General features: G+C 40.1%; 1 protein-coding gene across 1 annotated transcript in view; it reads right to left on the reverse strand.

Moving 5' to 3' along the window:
• BHD (folliculin) overlaps positions 1 to 18471 on the reverse strand; it is a 60477-nt gene that overhangs the window by 33234 nt on the left and 8772 nt on the right. The window contains exons 2-9 of the mRNA XM_080282312.1: positions 15454 to 15654; positions 14352 to 14468; positions 12083 to 12202; positions 10230 to 10339; positions 8065 to 8176; positions 7197 to 7278; positions 4733 to 4912; positions 4375 to 4514 (exon numbers count right to left, since the gene is read on the reverse strand). Of these exons, the coding sequence (XP_080138438.1) occupies positions 4375 to 4514; positions 4733 to 4912; positions 7197 to 7278; positions 8065 to 8176; positions 10230 to 10339; positions 12083 to 12202; positions 14352 to 14468; positions 15454 to 15618 (1026 nt within the window). The 5' untranslated portion in view covers positions 15619 to 15654. The remainder of the gene's footprint in view (positions 1 to 4374; positions 4515 to 4732; positions 4913 to 7196; positions 7279 to 8064; positions 8177 to 10229; positions 10340 to 12082; positions 12203 to 14351; positions 14469 to 15453; positions 15655 to 18471) is intronic.

The following is an 18471-nucleotide window of genomic DNA, read 5'->3' on the forward strand; positions in this document are numbered from 1 at the left end:
GTTTCGGTGCTGTATAGTAGTTGTCTGTATACAGCACATGATTCCCACCAAAATACTTTTCAAGGAGCACTTTCACTACACAGCCTGAGAAGCCAAGGGGGTGTGTTTTATCCAGATCGACAGTGCTGGCTGAATAAATGACAAAGTCAAGGATGTACCCCGTCTTACAGTCGCACAGTACAAAGAACTTAATTCCAAAGCAATGGCGTTTGCTTGGAATGTACTGAACAAACCGAAGACGTCCTCTGAACAAAACCAAGGATTCGTCAATGACAACCTTCTGAAAGGGGTGGAAGAATGACATAAACTTATCCTTCATTCTGCTCACAATCTCCCGGATCTTCCAGAGTGGGTCGGTTTGGGAAGGTACATCGCTGTCGGCAAAGTGCAGGTTTCCCATGATGTTCCGGAAGCGATCTCTGGCCATGTACTTATTGAAGGTGGGTGAGGGTAGTAAGGGGTCCATGGACCAGTATTCTTCAAACTCATGCTTCTTGGAGTGTGGCATGAGAAGCATGAGGGCAAAGAACACATACAGCTCCTGCGCTCCCAGCATGGACCACTGTTGCATCTTGGCTGCACCTGTACCACTTGCAGCACGTTGTGATTCATACCTGTTGGTCTCATCACATATGTGCTGCATGACTTCGTCATCTAGGAAGGCCAAAAGGTAGTTCACACACTCAGCATTTTCGTCAATAGTGAAGGCAGGCTGAACTCCTGAGGAGCTCTCATCAAATACTAAATTTTCAGGCACAAAATCTGACCCTTCCGTCCACGCGAAGGCGTCCAGGATTCCCTGTCATGGCGGTGTAGGGCGGGTGGTGGTGGTGGTTGGCTGTGAGGCAGATTTATCTCGTTCAAGGTCACTCGCACTGACCCTGGGTTGCCGTACAGCACTAGCAGCCCTTACCCTACTAACAACACTACTTTTCACAGTCCTGGATTTACCTCTTCCTCTACGGCCTGCCTTCACTGTTGATGCTGGTGGTGACTCCAACGACGAAGACTCCGGAGATAACTCAGCCGAGGATGAGGAAGAAATGAGTGAAGTGGAGCTTGGGGAACGGGGAGGTGAATGCACTCGGGACTCATGGCGGGCTGGGTCACGCGGGGGCATTGTTCTGGGGCTAACACGCCGCCTTTTCACTCCCTTCCCAAATTCCTTGCCTTGCTGCACTAACAGCTCCTTTCCCTTGGAGCTAGAGACTACTTCCGACACTGAAGCACTCGTACTAGCACTTTCTGGCACGGTAACCTCACCCGGCTCATCACACGATTCACCCGAATCGTCAAAATCACTGTCCATCATCACCATGGACAATTCTGCAAGTTCACGTGCCACTGCAGAGTCACTAAGTCCTTTCATGCTTCCTTCACTACTTTTCTTAGGGGTAGAGGTCACGGGGCCCTTTGCAATGGGCGCAGAAGTGGCAGGAATGGCGGGGCGCGAGTGCGACATGGTTTCACTACAGCGAAGGACAAGGAACTAAATGCCGCGGCTTATCTGAGAAGGGAAGGGTTGACAATGACACTGAGGCTGACTGCTGCTAACTTACATGCTAATTTTTTATAGGCAGAAAATCTCGGCAATACATAAAGAAATAGGTAGTTCCAGGTGAATGTAAATGTGACTTAGGCTTCTCCCTTCCTTTCTGATATATATTTTTATTACAGACATCGATTGCAAGGCATAATTCAAAGGGGAAATTACCGTGGTAAAGTAGCGAATGAATGCACGTGAGGTGTTGTCAGGTGATAATTAGCCAATTCCTGGTATATAACACTATCACTTACCTTATTTTTTTTTGGTATATATTATTTTGTATAAGTATAGGGCATAGGGCTTATTTCAATGGATGAAATCTGTGGAAAAATCCGGGGGAAATTTGTATAGCGCAGCGCAGCGTGGGAGGTGAGAGGACAGGGTAATGGAGGGCAGGTAGGGAGGGGAGTCACGAAGGGGGTAAAATCGCTAAAATGTCAACAATGGATGGGAGTACAGATGAGATTTGGAGTGCTGACTAGTGTTGGACATTGGCAGTACTGATAGATGATACAAGCCACCACTTTAGAGCCCGGGATAATTCAAAATAACACAGAATCACAAAAGTGACGCCCCGCGGTATGATCCATTGTGGCCGAGCGTCACGAAAGTGACGCCACGCGGTTAAGGGGTTAAGCACATTATGGAAGACTGCATTGCACACAATCAACTGTGCCAACAACACAACATACACTCCTCGAGAACTCTTATCAGAATGCCCAGTCTTGGCCGTGGCCTTTCTTGGGGACTTGGGGCTGTTCAGCCAGGCTACCTAGGGAACTACTACTCTTACTACAAGTAAAATCTTGGTTTTGCTCCTGGTTTTCATCACTGGCACTGACGATTTCACTTCAGTCATAGTAAATAAGTGATTAATAATAACTCAAAGGGCCAATCCCTGAAAAAAGAAACAAATATGGGTATTGCTATAATGTAGCCTCCAATGAAGTAAAGCAAACACTTTTTTCAAATGGAAAAAAATATATATATATCATCACAACAATAATTTTGCTTTTTAGGGTCAAACATTGGGTATGATGCAGCACCACTAAATATCATCCAATTCGGCTAAAATTTGGTGTCTCAAGAGTTTACACCTAAACTCACAATATACACTGCCAGCAAACAAAATATTCCAGAATTAATTTTCCCCATTAGTAATAAGGGCCACCTTACTTAGTTTTCATCTTTTACTCATGGTAAACTTTTTAGGACAGAGGGTCGAGACAGACAGAATCACAATATCCAGCTCAAAGCCAAATGTTGAGCTGGATATACAATATCCGGCATTTCATTTTAACCGGTACAGAGCTTGGCTGAATTACTCCAGATAATTCAGAGTTTGAGGAAATGCACATAATGTGGATTTTTTTCCCAATGAAATGGTCAGATTTGAATGAACAATACACACCATCCATCCATCCACCATCCAACCCAGTACTGCCCCATTAGGTGCATAGGGGCCCAGGACTAGGCAATCCCATCCAGACAATCACAACAAAAGTGACCAGCTGCTTAAACAGAATGATATGAGAGAGAAATCCTGATCACTCCTCAGAAGTGGATCTATACAAGTAACATCCAGTTGGAGCACCCAAACTCACTAAAACACGTCATCTAAAGAAACAGTATAAAGGCAATGGGACTAATGCACTACATCAGTACACTGCATGAAGGTCAACCCTTAAACTCCCTGCATTCACCAGAGAACTTCATATGAAAAAATAAAGGTGCAATACTCTATCCAGGAAAACAATCACAAAAATATGTCTGGCAGCAACTGGGGTAGGGTGTGATTATGCCAGCCAGTAAAGCATAGCACTTCAGGTTCAATTCAACATATCAAGTGGCAGCCTACTGAAATAAATTGTGATTTTTTTTGCTGGTTTTACTTTCTTGGCTCTGCCAGTTTCAGCATCAGTTCAATAATCTGGCAAATATGAAATGTTAGCAAATATATTTTCATATTGTTTCACTAAAATACAGTCAAATTTACAGTATATTGTTACAGTAAAATACAGTCAACTTATGTTAATTCTGAAATGTCAGATTAAAAATAACTGTAATGGGGTTTTACAAAAGAAAGTCTTACATGAACCTATAAAGATAAAGAAAAAAATTTATGAAGATGTGGAGGTTACTGTTGTTGCTTCACCTCAGTCTCTCTGGCCAAGCAGACCCAACAACCATTTGTAAGCAACTGCTTCAGTAAGGCCATCCAATGGGTATGGCACAGTACATACACCATGTGACATAGAGTCCAAAGCCAGAAAATACAAAATAAAAACCATGTTAACCCCTTCACTCTGATGATGTACTATTGTTATATTTTAGCTACCTTCACAGAAATGTATTCAATTTAGGAGACTTTTAAACCATTTACCAAGCTGGGTGGTAACCATATAACCAAATTATGGCGCCTGGTAGTTTAGTGGGTAATTAAGGCACCCCAATTAGATTAAGCCTGTGTAGGTTTATATCCATGGGGTAGTTGGGGTTTATTGCTCACATAATGCCACTCAGGGATGAGTGAGGCTGGTCACTCTCATCTTAAATGTCACGACCAACTTGCCAAGCCCCGGTCTCCTATGCTCCTCATGGGACAACATAGGATTGGATGATGGATGGATAGATTAAATTTGGGGGGTTATATATATAGTAGCTTTCAGTGACTCCTTTACTGCAAAATGCCTCCTATAAGATGAACAAACTGTTGCATAGTAGCAAGAATAAAACAAGAGAATGTTACCATATTCAAGGGCTTAATCTATCAAAACTGCAGTATTGGAAACTTTTAAAGCTCTTAGCCTTCTGTAACCAAAGCTCACCTGTAATGACTGTATCAAGACTGTAACTGTGGGTGCACATGTCCCTCGCAGAATAACTTGTCTCCCTATCAACAGATGATGTAGCAAGTGATGGAAAATAGTGGCGCCTAGTGTACTGTGAAGTTCTCGAATACTAAAGCCTGAAAGAGAATGATAATTCTACACAATGCAATGACAGCCCCTAATCCAGTATTACCACCTACAAGGTGTAGGGACCTGGGAGACTACCTTCCAGGAATTCAATTCAAGTCCATCAAGGATATGTTACACAGGCTACACAGTTTGAAAATATTAAAATAATTTTATTCTCATTATGCCTCACCCAAGAAAGTGAACCGTGGTATGAACACTAACTCACCACAGTTACTGATGACCTCCGACCCATCCACAACCAGCTGGGAGACTGGTGGTCCTTCAACAAGCCTCTCTTGTAATCTGAGTCCACCAGCTTTCAGAAGCCAAGTAAAGGAAGTGTGCAGCTTCTTCCAAATATCCTCATCTCCTACAAGCTCAAATAATGATCTTGGCTGGCCTGCCACTGTGAAAAGCAAAAATGGCACAGAGGATAGACATTATTATCTGGTTACATACACATATCCTTTATGTAATAAAAACTGATAATAATATCAAAAGTCTGAATGACACAGAGGAGAGACATTATTATCTGGTTATATACACATATCATTTACCTTTTTTTTTTTTTTTTTTTTTTTTAATAACAGAACGGAGGAAGGAAAAACAAATGAAAAAAAAAATAATCCATACACCAGATTACTGGTGTCCTCTGTTCATAAAATATCTGTAACAGTTAGACTTGAAGAGTTGTAGGTTGAAATTTGGAGGAAAACTGATATTTAATTATCTCAAAAGTCTGAATAAATGTTGGCTCTTCTCTTTCTACTGGAATAAGGACAGACATTAACACAATGCAATATGGAAAAAACACAAACATGGTTATCTCAAGTTATTTTACATGATTTTTTTCCCCAGGATAAATCTTTACTAATTACAGTATATTCCTATATCAACATTCCCCTAATTTTTCATATAAATAAATTCAACTAAATACATTTCTGTAAAGTATCTATGTAAAAATAGGAGAGAGGCATCATACAGCTGCAATCCTGCATTTATTATCACAAATAACCAGCTGTTGTGAAATAAAGTTCTGAATACTAAGATGTGCCACAGCCAATACTTTTCAAAGAGATGGATGATACTAGCTACTTTCAAGGACAGAGGATGATATATTTAGTGGTATCTGGCTGGGTGCTTGATGAAGATGACTTTCCACATCACACATGATATGCATGATTCACTGTTTTCTTGGATCCCGCCAAGTGTTCCAATTCCTAAAATCTTCTCATGTTCTTCCCAGTATAAGAACCATTTCTCAGGTTGAAACAAGGATAAAGATGTTCAGTTCTGAGAATAGCCAGCCAATTCAAGGTAACATGGAAAGGTCAAAGGTCAAGGTCACTGGGAAAAGTCAACTCAAACAGATCTGATATAAATCAAAGTTAGGAGAAGGGTTAAGGGTTTTGCAAGAATGAGGTAGAGTAAAGTAGTTCAATTTGGAGAGTACCGTAATGTCCTGAAGGTCAAGGTCACAAGGCTAAGTCAAATATTCTGCCCTTTGACCAACTAGTGCAGATGTTGAACTCTCTGAATGTTCCTTCTTTTTTTTTGGAAAGAACAACTTTTTGCAAGCTTTCACTTTTTGCTTCTTTAATTTTCCATAATAATGATATATTTTACTTGCCACAACACACAATCTATCTTAAATCCACAAAAACCTATAGTATACTCCTGATACGGTAAAACAACTCTTGTATTAATCCTGGTTACAAAATTACAAAGCACTAATTTACACCTACTCTGTTATAGACGGCTCAAAGTCATTTTTCCACTTTCAGATAAATATCTTCACTGACACCAATGACTGGTGCCTTTGCTTTCTGAATATTCGTTCTCCAGCTTACTGCTTCCACTGTCATTCTATAAAGAATGTTCCATTCTCTATCTCCTCCACTCTACATGCAATAGGCGCTGGATCATCAGCATACCTAAGTTTCTTAGTAAGGCCAGCTCTGAAATTCTGTGATGTGACAACAATAAAAAGATATGGGCTCTACATTCTGTACACCATTCACCCTAACAGCAGTTCTTAGGCCTGTATACACTGCCATGGCACTCCAAACCAAAAATTCTATAATACCTCCCTTGGCAACCTTTTAATGCCTTCATAAAAAAAAAAAAAAAAAAAAAAAAAAAAAAAAAAAAAATTTACCTACTGTAGGTACTTTCCCAGTACCTGCTCATGTCTATGAACTGTTTCAGTCGTACCCTCTCTTCACATCCAGTGCAGTATTGTATGTGCAAACTGCATTTCATGTTATACTACATAATTATGTCACCTTCATCTAACGGATCTGGAGTGAAAGTATTGTACTCTACTGTACTTTATATCAGGAGGTTAATTACTGCATGAGGCACATTCTCACAGAAAATTACCCAAACACTGTACGCACCACACATTTTGAAATACTGTATGTAACTGAGGGATCTGAAAACAATTCTCCTTATGTTTATCTCTATCAATAATGGCCATGCACCATAAACCAATGTAATGTTATTCCACAAAGTGTAAAGGCACCACTTCACAATCATGCACACCACCAATTCTGAGATGAACAGCTGAATTCTGCCCATTTTCACATCCACTGTGCCTAGGTGTTTGGGTAGTTTTTGGCAGGGTATACCAAAATGAATAACTTTCAAGAAGTAATAATCTATCTCATAAACCCTTCAATTATAAGTACCTCGTTGTCTGCGGTGGTTGTCCATTGAAGCTGCTGATCGTAATGCCCTGTGACTTACTTTTGATTCCTCACTCTCATAAATCTGTCAAGAAATCAGTGTTAGATTGCTTTACATAACTGCCTTCACACAGTCTTCAGAAACGAGTTTACCATATTGATGTGAGATTATTTAATGTTATTCAGTACAGAATTAATCACTCTACCCATTAATAATTATCACAATAGTGTGACCTAGAAAACTGTACTCTGATCTATATTCACCAAAATTATACCCCAAATTCTCTTTGCAGTCTTCTTTAAGTTGCTGTTTTGTTGATCAACCCAGGTCTGTCTGACCAAGCAGATTCATCAACCACAGGCAAGCAACTGCTCTTGCAGGGCTGTCCCAAGCAGTGAACCATTGTCCACTTGCAGCTGACAGTGTCTTTCCATAGTGATTCACAGAGAATAATGTGGAGGTATGGTTCCTGGATAGATGTTGCATTTGCATCTCTTCACCAAATTAACTAGGGCACCATAATAGGCTCCACATTAATCCATAATTTGGTTATATGGTTACCACCTAGTGTTGTAAATGGCTTCCTGGGTTACAGGAAACCATTTGGTTTGTCACTCAGTGTAGGGCCACCTAAAGTAGAATGAGGTGTAATATAAAGGAAGATGTGGGAGGAAAGGAGGGCTGAAACAAAGACAGAATGAGAAGGAAAGGAAAGGGATATTGTAGGAAAAGAGAGAGAGAGAGAGCAGACACAGAGACAAATGGAGTAAATGGATGGAAGATGTATGCAGCACTACATCAAGCGAGTGGATGATGGTTGCCACCACTTATGACCCCTCTTCTTTTAGTACAAGTATATACTATAAATACCTTTGAAGCACTCTCCTGGAGAAGACTAATGGTTTGTTTAAGATGCTGCACTATGAACGGCCAGGAATTAAGCAGAAGCATCTTGTCTTTCATTAATACCAATATGCTGTACCTGTAATGTAACCACAAATGATACTTACTCGAATGGAATTATAATTTTTTTCTACTCTTTTGACATAAATCTTTACTCCAATCCTTCTTTAATACAAGAAAACATCACCTGCTTTACATTACTGCAAGATAACCAATGAAACGATAACCTTCCACTTGGTCCACTCATTAGCTATAGTGACCTCTTGTTCTGCATGGGTTCTTTTTGCACAAAACACATTTTTTATTGCAGTAAAAACCTCTACCCCAATTAAATTCATGTGGTTCCATCCACAATTTGCACACCTTCAGCTGCTTGCAAATAACATTTCTGTTAAGGAAAGGGCTGTTAAAGTGACTATAATCAAGTGGAATGGTTGAAAACTGTCTATCAGCTGATGTCTAATGCCGACCATCACCTCAAAAGAAAACATACAGTAATCCCTCCACTATCTAATGTAACAGAGCCAAAGGCAGGTCCAGAAAGTGGTCCCGTCCAGATAGTGGGCCCCTGCCTGCTGGACTGGTACTTATGACCCTAATCCAGCCTAACTTTGAAAGCAACCTATATAACTCCCTACCAGACTTGCATAGCACTTATTTAAACCTATTTAAGACCCTATTGACACCAATAATGAACATAAAGCATGAAATAAATGAACAGGTACCAGAGAATGAGGAATTACAAGTATGGAAAATACTTAGCAGTGTACAGGCTACTTACAGCACATCTGTGGCCACCTCCTCTATGGTAGCTGTGAAAATGCTCTTGAAGCACGTACAGTAATCCAGTGTTGTGCTACACTTAATTCTTTGCACTGTGAGTTATAATTGTTTAACACTGCATATTCTGTTCTTAATTGCACCACGCCAGTTTCAACTGCCTCTTTGCACTGCACACTTAATCCTTTGCACTCTAAATTCTAATTTCTTAACAATGCACAACACTGTACATTCCCATGTGGTCTAGTGGCGAGGTATTGCAGTTTATTCACTGTTTATTCACAAAAACTACCACATGCGGCATCCACTGTGATAAACATCTACTCATTGTGGCAGTTAGGCAGTAACTGGTGGTGAGGGAGGAGCAAGGTTGCCAGATCAGAACTCGGTCACATTACCAAACTCCTCAATTTTCATTACCAAATTCGTAAAGCTAGGATTTATTCTTCACTAATTACATATACAAGTGGAAATACATGTAATCACTCTCCTTATAATTAACACCATGTTGATTATTTTCACGCTATGTAGGCTAGTAGATTAATCAGAGAGCAGACAATCCACCAACTCCATCCTGTCTATCCTCATACATGTGAAAAATCCATTTGGTAATGCATTATTCTGTTTCATTACCAAACGAATTTTTCATTACCAAATTGGCCCACATTCGGTAATGAAAAATACCAAATGGTAACCCTGACAGGGGAGGGAGGGAGGAAGGAAGGGGTAAAGGGGCCCTGGTGTAAACAGCTGTTCGGTACCACGTGGCAATTTCAAATTACGGGTGGGAAAAATTCGGATTTTGGGGGGATTTTTTTTCTTTTTTTGACCATTTTTGGGTTCCGAAGGTCCAGGCCCACTATGTCTGGTAAGTGGGGTGTCCAGATAGTACAGGGTTTACTGTATTTATCCTAAATATGCTCTGTGGATTATATGAGTGAACAACAATGAATACTTTTTGAGCTCTATTGAGACAACAGTGAAATGTATGATAATTAAGTGAAATGTGCTGGAAAGAATTTTTCAACAACACTAAAAGAGGGACTTTCTTTAAACTTTTTGGAGTTTCTTATGCACATCAGCCAAGGAACAGTGGTTCTTATGGAACATTTTGTACAGTTCTTTTTGCACTTTTTCTTATAGTACAATGGCTATGAAAAAGAAGGGGTCAGTGTAAAATTCTTAAAATCAAAATTTATTGTTCATTACATTTCAGTCCTGTCAGTGCTCAAGGTCATCCGATATAACACTGGCCTTATGCGTTTTCAGTCATATATATTCTCATTGTCAATGACCTGCCACACAAGAGCAGCGGTGACAATGCACTCAAAAGGTCAACTAAACTTTCCTACCAGCGCTGGAATCCTCTGGCCTGCACATCTCGCAAGAAGAATGTATGAGACAGAACATGGCCTCGAGCTTCATCTCCAAAGTAAATCGGTCCTTCTCGCCCAGGACATGACTGAAGGAAAGAAAAACAAATTATATAACTGTTTAAATATGCAGGTAGGTACTTTTTATCCGAGAATTTCACAAACAATAGATCAGGTTATACTGCATACTACAAATTGTGTAGAGCAGAACAATCATGCAAGTTTCTTGATGCAGTATTAAGATACTGGTGTTACAATTGGTGTCCAAACTACAAATACTGATTTTCTACCTACACACCAATTCAAGCAAAGGATTAAACCCCTCTAAAGTATACATCCTGTTTTCCTTTCATTTGTTTTTCTGGCAATTTCATTATTTCATCATCATAATAATACATTACTTATTCATAGTTTCTACCCTAATTTATCATATGAGGCTTCTTGTGGACAAGGGGCGAATGCGCCATTTTTTTTTTTTTTTTAGTTATGAGCATTTAAAGTTCAGGAATAAGTGGCAGACATAGAATATTATAGAACAGCATGTTATTATATATCATTAGAATCCCCTGGAAGAGGCAAATTTATACTGCAGGAAAAAATGAAAAAAAAACACACACACACACACACACACACACACACAAACACACAGTAAAACACGCGATGGTGTTTTTTCAGCATATAGTAATTATTGTTCAATCAACTTGAAATTCATTCCTGTAATAGATGTAAATGAAACTAAGATACTGTGAAATTTTCAGCCAAAAATTCCTATAATTAATATTTTTCCTATAATTATTAATTAAATATTTTCATCTCCTTATCGGCAACAGGTTGTTTTATTGTGTGTATGATAACCATTATATTGTTAATGACTGACACAATGAAGTTATAATACTCACCAACTATTTACAACTCCAACTGCACACCAAGATGAAGAGGGGGGGGGGGGCCTAATGGTTAGTAGTTGAGGACATCATCGGAGTGTAAACAAAGCCAGGCTTCACTCACGTGCTTGGCGGGATGACTAGGGGGGTGCTAGCGCGCGTCTGATAGGCTGAGAGGCGGCCCTTTAACTCTGACAGAGGGAGCCGCACGCCCATTGGCTGGGCGCGTGCCGACATTCGCCCCTACGGCTCTGAAATCACAGACCCTCCCCGCCCTCCTCCACGTGTGCAAAACAAGGGAGATTGAACCTAGAATTCTGAACCCACATGGGTCGGAATCGGAAAACGCTCTTCACCACGAGATTTTCAGTGCTTCCATCTATCGGAAAACATGCATAACTCATTTTTGATGGTGGTGGCGCATTCGCCCCTTGTCCACGAGACTCCTCATATGCAATACAGTAAACTCTCAAGTATCTGGCATAATTCAGCCAAGCCCTATGCCAGTTAGAGCAAAACATCAGCTATTGCATAGTACTCCCCCATCAGCTCAATATTCAGCATCGAGCCACATATTGCATTACAATCCGTCTCGAACCTCTATCCTAAAAACTTTCCTGAGAGTAAAAGATGAAAATTAAGCATAAAATGCAATAAAATAATGATACTGTTTATGAGCTGGTCGATACACCTCACTGCCGGATATTGCATGGAACTGCCAGTCATGTCCCATTTTGACACTGGATATTGCATAATTTCGTTGGATACTGCTTTAACAGAGCCAAGCCAGCAGCGCCAGATATTGCACTGGACCAGATATTGCGAAGACAGATGATTGCGAGTTTACTGTATAAAAAGTCCATACTAATCCTTAATTAAATATTGTACACTACACACTACTGATGACTTATACTGTACAACATCAGACACTACTGATGATTTCCTCACCTCACAACTTAGAGAGCGTATGCATGCATGGCGAAGAAGGATATACAGTTCGTGCTGCAATGGGTATTGAGAAGTAACATAGCTGACTCTTGCAGAATCATCATTGCTTATGAAACCAGGCTGTGGACGTAAATAACTATCAGAACAAGGTATACACTAGTTCATAACTATAATGGAACCTAAAGTATTCACTGCACAATACTGTATATGAAATTTTCCTACGGAAAAATTAAGCTGGGGAAATTTTAAGTGATAATGAGTATGAGGGCTAAATGGATAAGTTAGTACAAAATATGTAAAGGCTACGTATACCAGATATTCCACTATAAAGATAACTCTCTGTGGAGGAATTCTTGAAAGAGCATGGTGTTAATAATACTGACTTAAATGTAATGACAGCAATGTATACTATAAATGAAAAACTTTCACTGATACAAGCAATGCTTCTTGGGTGAATTTTTTATCTTACCCAGCACAACCCAAATTCCCACACAAACTTTTCTATACTATCAAAGTTGTCTGTGGCAATGGTGGATAGCTATCTATCTATCTATTGCCAGACGCCATAATCCCGTATGGGCACTAACCCTCCACCAACCCACTTGACACGTAGGGAGCACGTATGGTTTGGTTATATGGTTACCGTCTAGCGTTCTAAATGGTTTCTTGGCTTACAGGAAACCATTTGGCTTGTCACTCAATGTAAAGCCACCTGTAACAGAAAGAAAAGCATTAAGTAGTGACAGGAAAGATGGGAGAAATAGAAGGAGAGGAGGGCAGGCACAGAAAAAGAATGATAAATGCTAAGGAAGAAGTAGGCAGCACTACATCAAGTGAGTGGATGATGGTCGCCACCACCTACCAATTGTACCATTTCTTTGGTATCAGTCAAGTATAATGCGGCATTCTGGGACATGCAATGCAATATGTTCCAGAAATTCACAACAGCAATAGGGTAGGTGGGGGAAAAAAAAAAAAAAAAAAAAAAAAAAAAAAAAAACAAAACCACCTTGTTACATGATACTACATAAGTGCAGAAAACAAAAAAATCCATCACTACACACACTGCCTCAGTAAGATCCCTCCTCCTCCCCCTCCAACCAACATGACCACACAAACACACACACACACACACACACACACACACACACACACAGCCACAACAGCCATCTAAATCCTCAACCAAATATCATCCTTTATGAACCTTCACCTAACACGCATTCCCAAAGAAACCATCCTTCCCAGAGAGACAAGTGCATCTAGCCAGAATATGATTATGGTTATCACCTATCTCAGCTTCAACATGTACCAAAACAAAACACTGCATTATACAACTCACAAACAATGCTCCATACCCTCAATGAAATGCAACTCTTCACACCACAACAAACTTAATCACCTCATGCACCTCACTTTCACAACACAGACAGTCCTTCAACAAGATCTCAGGAATAGATCCCTGGATGCCCCTGGCAGAAGTGGTTGGTTTCCTGAAATTCACTGGGTTCACATCCAGATGAACTTTGAACCAAAACAACAAAAACAAAGTACCACCTCATACCTTTCCAAAACTGAAACCTATCTCAACCTATACTAACCAAATGTACAGTAACCTAACCTAGACCTAAGGCATTAATTTGACCTACTCTGGGCATACAGCAACCTTGGTGTTAGGTTACATTTTCTTGATATATTTAAGTTAATGCTTAATTACCAGCACATAACCACAGCCTCAAAAAACTGTACAGCTGAGAGTTACTTATGTATAAATGGAAAATATAATGCATGAAGCTGCAGTTAATCTAATGATACTCACAAAGACATACTAGGTGACAAAAGATTCAAGGCAAGACACCCTTACTAATGACTGAGTTTTACTGGTGAGAATGTACAACCTTCAAGTAGGGTATAGCTCAACAGAATGAACATAAATTGATACAGGTCAACTTTCTGGTTAAAATATATTAAACTAAAATAAAGAACAGTGCACAAAAATCATACTGCACAAGAAAAATGAAATAAACAACCACATGAAAAAGTACACACTGCACAGCCAATGCACCTTTTGAACTTTTGACCACCAATCATAAATAATCTGTAGTATTAACCCTTGCTCGGCTGATTCTTTGTAAGGTAGTTTACCTCCAGTGAGTCACTGTTTTATAACCAATGTAAACTGTATTTCACATGTGGCTTGCAGCTCAGCACATGCAGACCTGTTTGGTCTGGAACTCTGCAAGTGTTGAAGTCATTCTACATGTAAACTTACCTGTGTATGAAGAAATGATCGACAAGCCACACAAGTCTCACTTGGAGTGCCATTCTTACTTTCTTCATAGCTTTCCTTATAAAGTCTTCCATACTTCCATAAATCCGAATCTCCAACCTTAAGAGAAAATACAGAATGGTGATATATCATTAGCAGATTTCATGTTATTCTACCGGTACAACAATTATATACTGGATATATTTACCAACACAAGTTGTAAACTGGCAGGTATTAGAACAAACCACTCCATTTGCTGACTTGAAAAGTTTAGTGCCTGAGAAGCTAAGTAGTCCTTACTGGACCTAGATCAGGCTTCCCTACTACTTAATCACTCCAAGCATAAAAGGAAATCACATATCAGTATAGTACTGTAAACAGAGAATAAACATCACTCAGGCACTTGGAAACCATTTAGCTTCACCCTCCTCTCATACTTCTGCATCCTCATACATAGTAAGCCATTCAAAATGCAAGGAGTTATTTTTCCATACTATCTAGGTTAGTTTCACAGACAGGAGGGAGAGCAAGGATGTGTTAAAAGATGGGCAGCTTAAAAGGCATGAGTGTTGTGGAAGGCACTTTACCCACTATCAAACGTTCTACCACCAGCAATATTAACACAATACCACTGTTTTCATTATCACACGCTCTACCACAACTGCAATCACTCGTACCAGAGTTAACAAAACCATCATTCATCATTACCCCTCCAACTATCATCATCATCACTATCACCATTAAAACCATTTACAATTGCCCCTACAACACTAAAGTACAAGTTAAATCACAATCACCATGGCTTCATTCACAACAAAGAAGCATAACTTCAGATAAAGTCACACTATCTTCTTAAACCATATCAATAAAAATGTTGTGATACATAAACATCTGACTTGGTCTCCTTACTCACTACTAGTACCAACTTTCACCGTCTCATTTACAATAGGCCATTCTAATGAATATTCACTACCATGAAACTGAGCTAACCAGCTGACAGTTGGATATACCATCTTAGTTCAGCTGGACATCAAGTATTTTCTTACCTGCTACTACCGTACATATGGTCATACACAATCTAACTGAAAATAACCAATTTATTTACCTTAGTCTTGCATTCTTCTTGACTCAGTGTGAGGTCAATCCCTCGAGATGCTTCCTCACTGACCACAGAGTCTAGGTCCACCAGGTCCCTGAAAGCTTGGGTGCAGAAGACTACACTGGGTCCATGTAGTTCACAGAAGTGACAAATGGACACAATGGCATTCATTGTGCTCTCAGTTACATATGGGCTAGAGTACAGAACCTGAAAAACAGAAATAATATACTGTATTATAACTACAGTACATATGAATAAATCTTTAACCAACATAGCAGCTGGCTATTGTATCGTACAATAATGTCATAAGGTGCAGCATACTTTAGCTCCGTTTAAATAACTAACTACTGAAAAACTTAATCCAACAATGGCAAAAGCTGATATTGTACACGTTAACTCTCATTCTACTACAGTTTTCTGGAATATATCACACTACAGTCCAATATACACGAATAGAATTACAGTATTGGTTATAATCTGTCCAAGATATTGTAAAGTACAGTTAAGTAACAATGGACATGGGGACAAACATAGTGCAGAAAGTATGCATACTGGGTATTAATGAAAATCATTAATCTTTTTCTGATCTCCAATTATCAAACCATACAGTCTACAAAGGGCATTGAAATATGTCCCTGTGTACATGAAAAGATGGAAGAAGAGCATAAGACAGTATGGATCAGTTGGGTCAAGGATTGTGTGGGTAAAGTTGAAAGTTGGAATACAAATGTGGGCGATTGTGTGTGTGTATGCGCCAACGCAAGATCGTGCTAGAAGAGTGAGAGAAGAGTTCTGGACAAATGTGGAAGTGTGCAAGGAAAAGTTTGGAAGGAATGAGAGAGTGTTTTTGATTGGTGATATGAATGGTAAAGTTGGTAATGTGAAGGTGGATGAAATAGTTGGTGAGTGGGGTGTGCCTGCTGAGGTAGATGAGAATGGGAGTGCGTTAGTGGACATTTGTGCTGGGAGGGGGTTGGTAATAGCCAATACCCTCTTCAGGCATAAAATGATCCACAGGCATACATGGCGAGTGATGAGAAGGGTGGGTGGTGAACTGAATGAAAGGAAGGCAATGATTGATTATGTGTGTGTGGATGAAAGGATGCGAAGATGTGTAAAGGATGCAAGAGTGTATAGAGGTTGGGGGAGTGGACTTTCTGACCACTACTTGGTCGTGGCCAGAATTAGGATGCAAGTAAGATGGAGGAATAGAAGAAGGGAAAGACGAGAGGAAGGAGTAGTTGCAAGGAGAGTGGAAAGGTTAGAAGAGGATGAGAAAAAGGCAGAGTATAAGAGAGAAGTGGAGGAACGATTGGGCAAATATAAATTGGAGCAGATGGGAGACGTGGAAGGTGTGTGTAAGATATTTACAGAAGAAATATGTGCAGCATGTGATGTGGTGTGTGGAAGGAAGAGAAGACGGAGGGGGGTGCAAGGAACAGCGTGGTGGACTGAAGAGGTGAAACAGGCAGTGGCACAAAAGAAGAAAGCATACAATGAATGGATGAGAAATAGGGGCGTGGAAGAAGTTGAGAGGCAGAAGAGAGAGTTATATGTGGAAAGGAAGAGAGAGTTATATGTGGAAAGGAAGAGAGAGGTGAAAAGAATAGTAAGAGAGAGTAAGAAGAGAGTGGATGAGGAATTTGGAAGGAATTTGAGTGTAAAGTGGAGGGACTGTAAAAAAATGTTCTGGAGAGAAGTGAAAAGAGTAAGACAGGGTGGAAGTGAAGTTAGCAGGGGAGTGAAAGATAAAAATGGTAGATTACTAGTGGAGAAGGGAGAAAAAGTGAGCAGATGGAGAGAACACTTTAAGGAATTGTTGAACGTAGAGGATGGAAGTAATGCGAGTATAAGTGGCTGGGGAATGGCTGGGAGAACTAGGGAGGTGAGAAGACAGGAAGAAATCAGTAGGATAGAAGTTGTGGAAGCAATGAAGAAAGTTAAATCGGGGAAAGCCCCAGGAATTGATGGAGTGTGTGGTGAAATGCTGAAGCATGGGGGAGAGATAGTAGTAGAATGGATGTGGAAGATGTGCAGATTGGCCTGGGAGGAAGGTAGAGTCCCGGAGGATTGGAAGTCAGGTATAATTATTCCCTTGTACAAAGGAAAAGGGGAAAAAGAAGTGTGTGGTAATCATAGGGGCATTTGTCTTCTTAGTATAATAGGAAAAGTGTATGGTAGGATACTTATAGACAGAGTAAGAGAAAGAACAGAGAAATTAGTTGGAGAAGAACAGGGAGGCTTTAGGAAGGGAAGAGGTTGTGTAGATCAGATATTCATTCTTAGATCTTTAGTGGAAAAGTTTCTAGAGAAGGGAAAGAAGTTGTATGCGGCTTTCATGGATTTGGAGAAAGCATATGACAGGGTGGATAGACAAGGATTGTGGAAAGTGTTAAGAATATATGGAGTAGATGGGAAGTTGTTGAATGCTGTGAAGAGTATGTACGATGGTGCGAAGGCTGCAGTGCGTGTGGATGGTGAACTAAGTGAATTTTTCTCTTTGAAAGTTGGTTTGAAACAGGGATGTGTCATGTCTCCATGGTTGTTCAATCTGTACATGGATGGGGTAATAAAAGAGGTACAAGGTAGGGTAGTGGATGTTGGAGTGGCCCTGGTGAGAGAGGATAGTGTTTGGAAACTCCCTGTACTGTTGTTTGCAGATGATACTGTGTTGTTGAGTGAAGACGAAGGGGAGCTGCAAGGCTTGGTGGATGAGTTTGGGAGAGTGTGTAAGAAACGGAACCTAAAGGTGAATGTAGGGAAGAGTAAAGTGATGGTCTTTGAGAGAGGTGAAGTCAGTGAATGTACAGCGAGGTTGGATGGTGAGGAATTGGAAAATGTGAGTACGTTTAAGTATTTGGGTAGTGTGATGAGTAAGGATGGAGGTTTGGAGGGTGAAGTGCTTGAAAGGGTACAGCAGGGAAGAAAGGTTGCTGGTTCCTTGAAAGCAGTGATAAGAAACAGGGAAGTGAGCATGGAAGTAAAAAAGTTACTACATGACAGTATTGTGATACCAACTCTAAC

Source organism: Coenobita brevimanus, chromosome 93, assembly GCF_032717465.1.
Source record: "Coenobita brevimanus isolate Jiangsu-jjx chromosome 93, ASM3271746v2, whole genome shotgun sequence".
Lineage (NCBI taxonomy): Eukaryota > Metazoa > Arthropoda > Malacostraca > Decapoda > Coenobitidae > Coenobita > Coenobita brevimanus.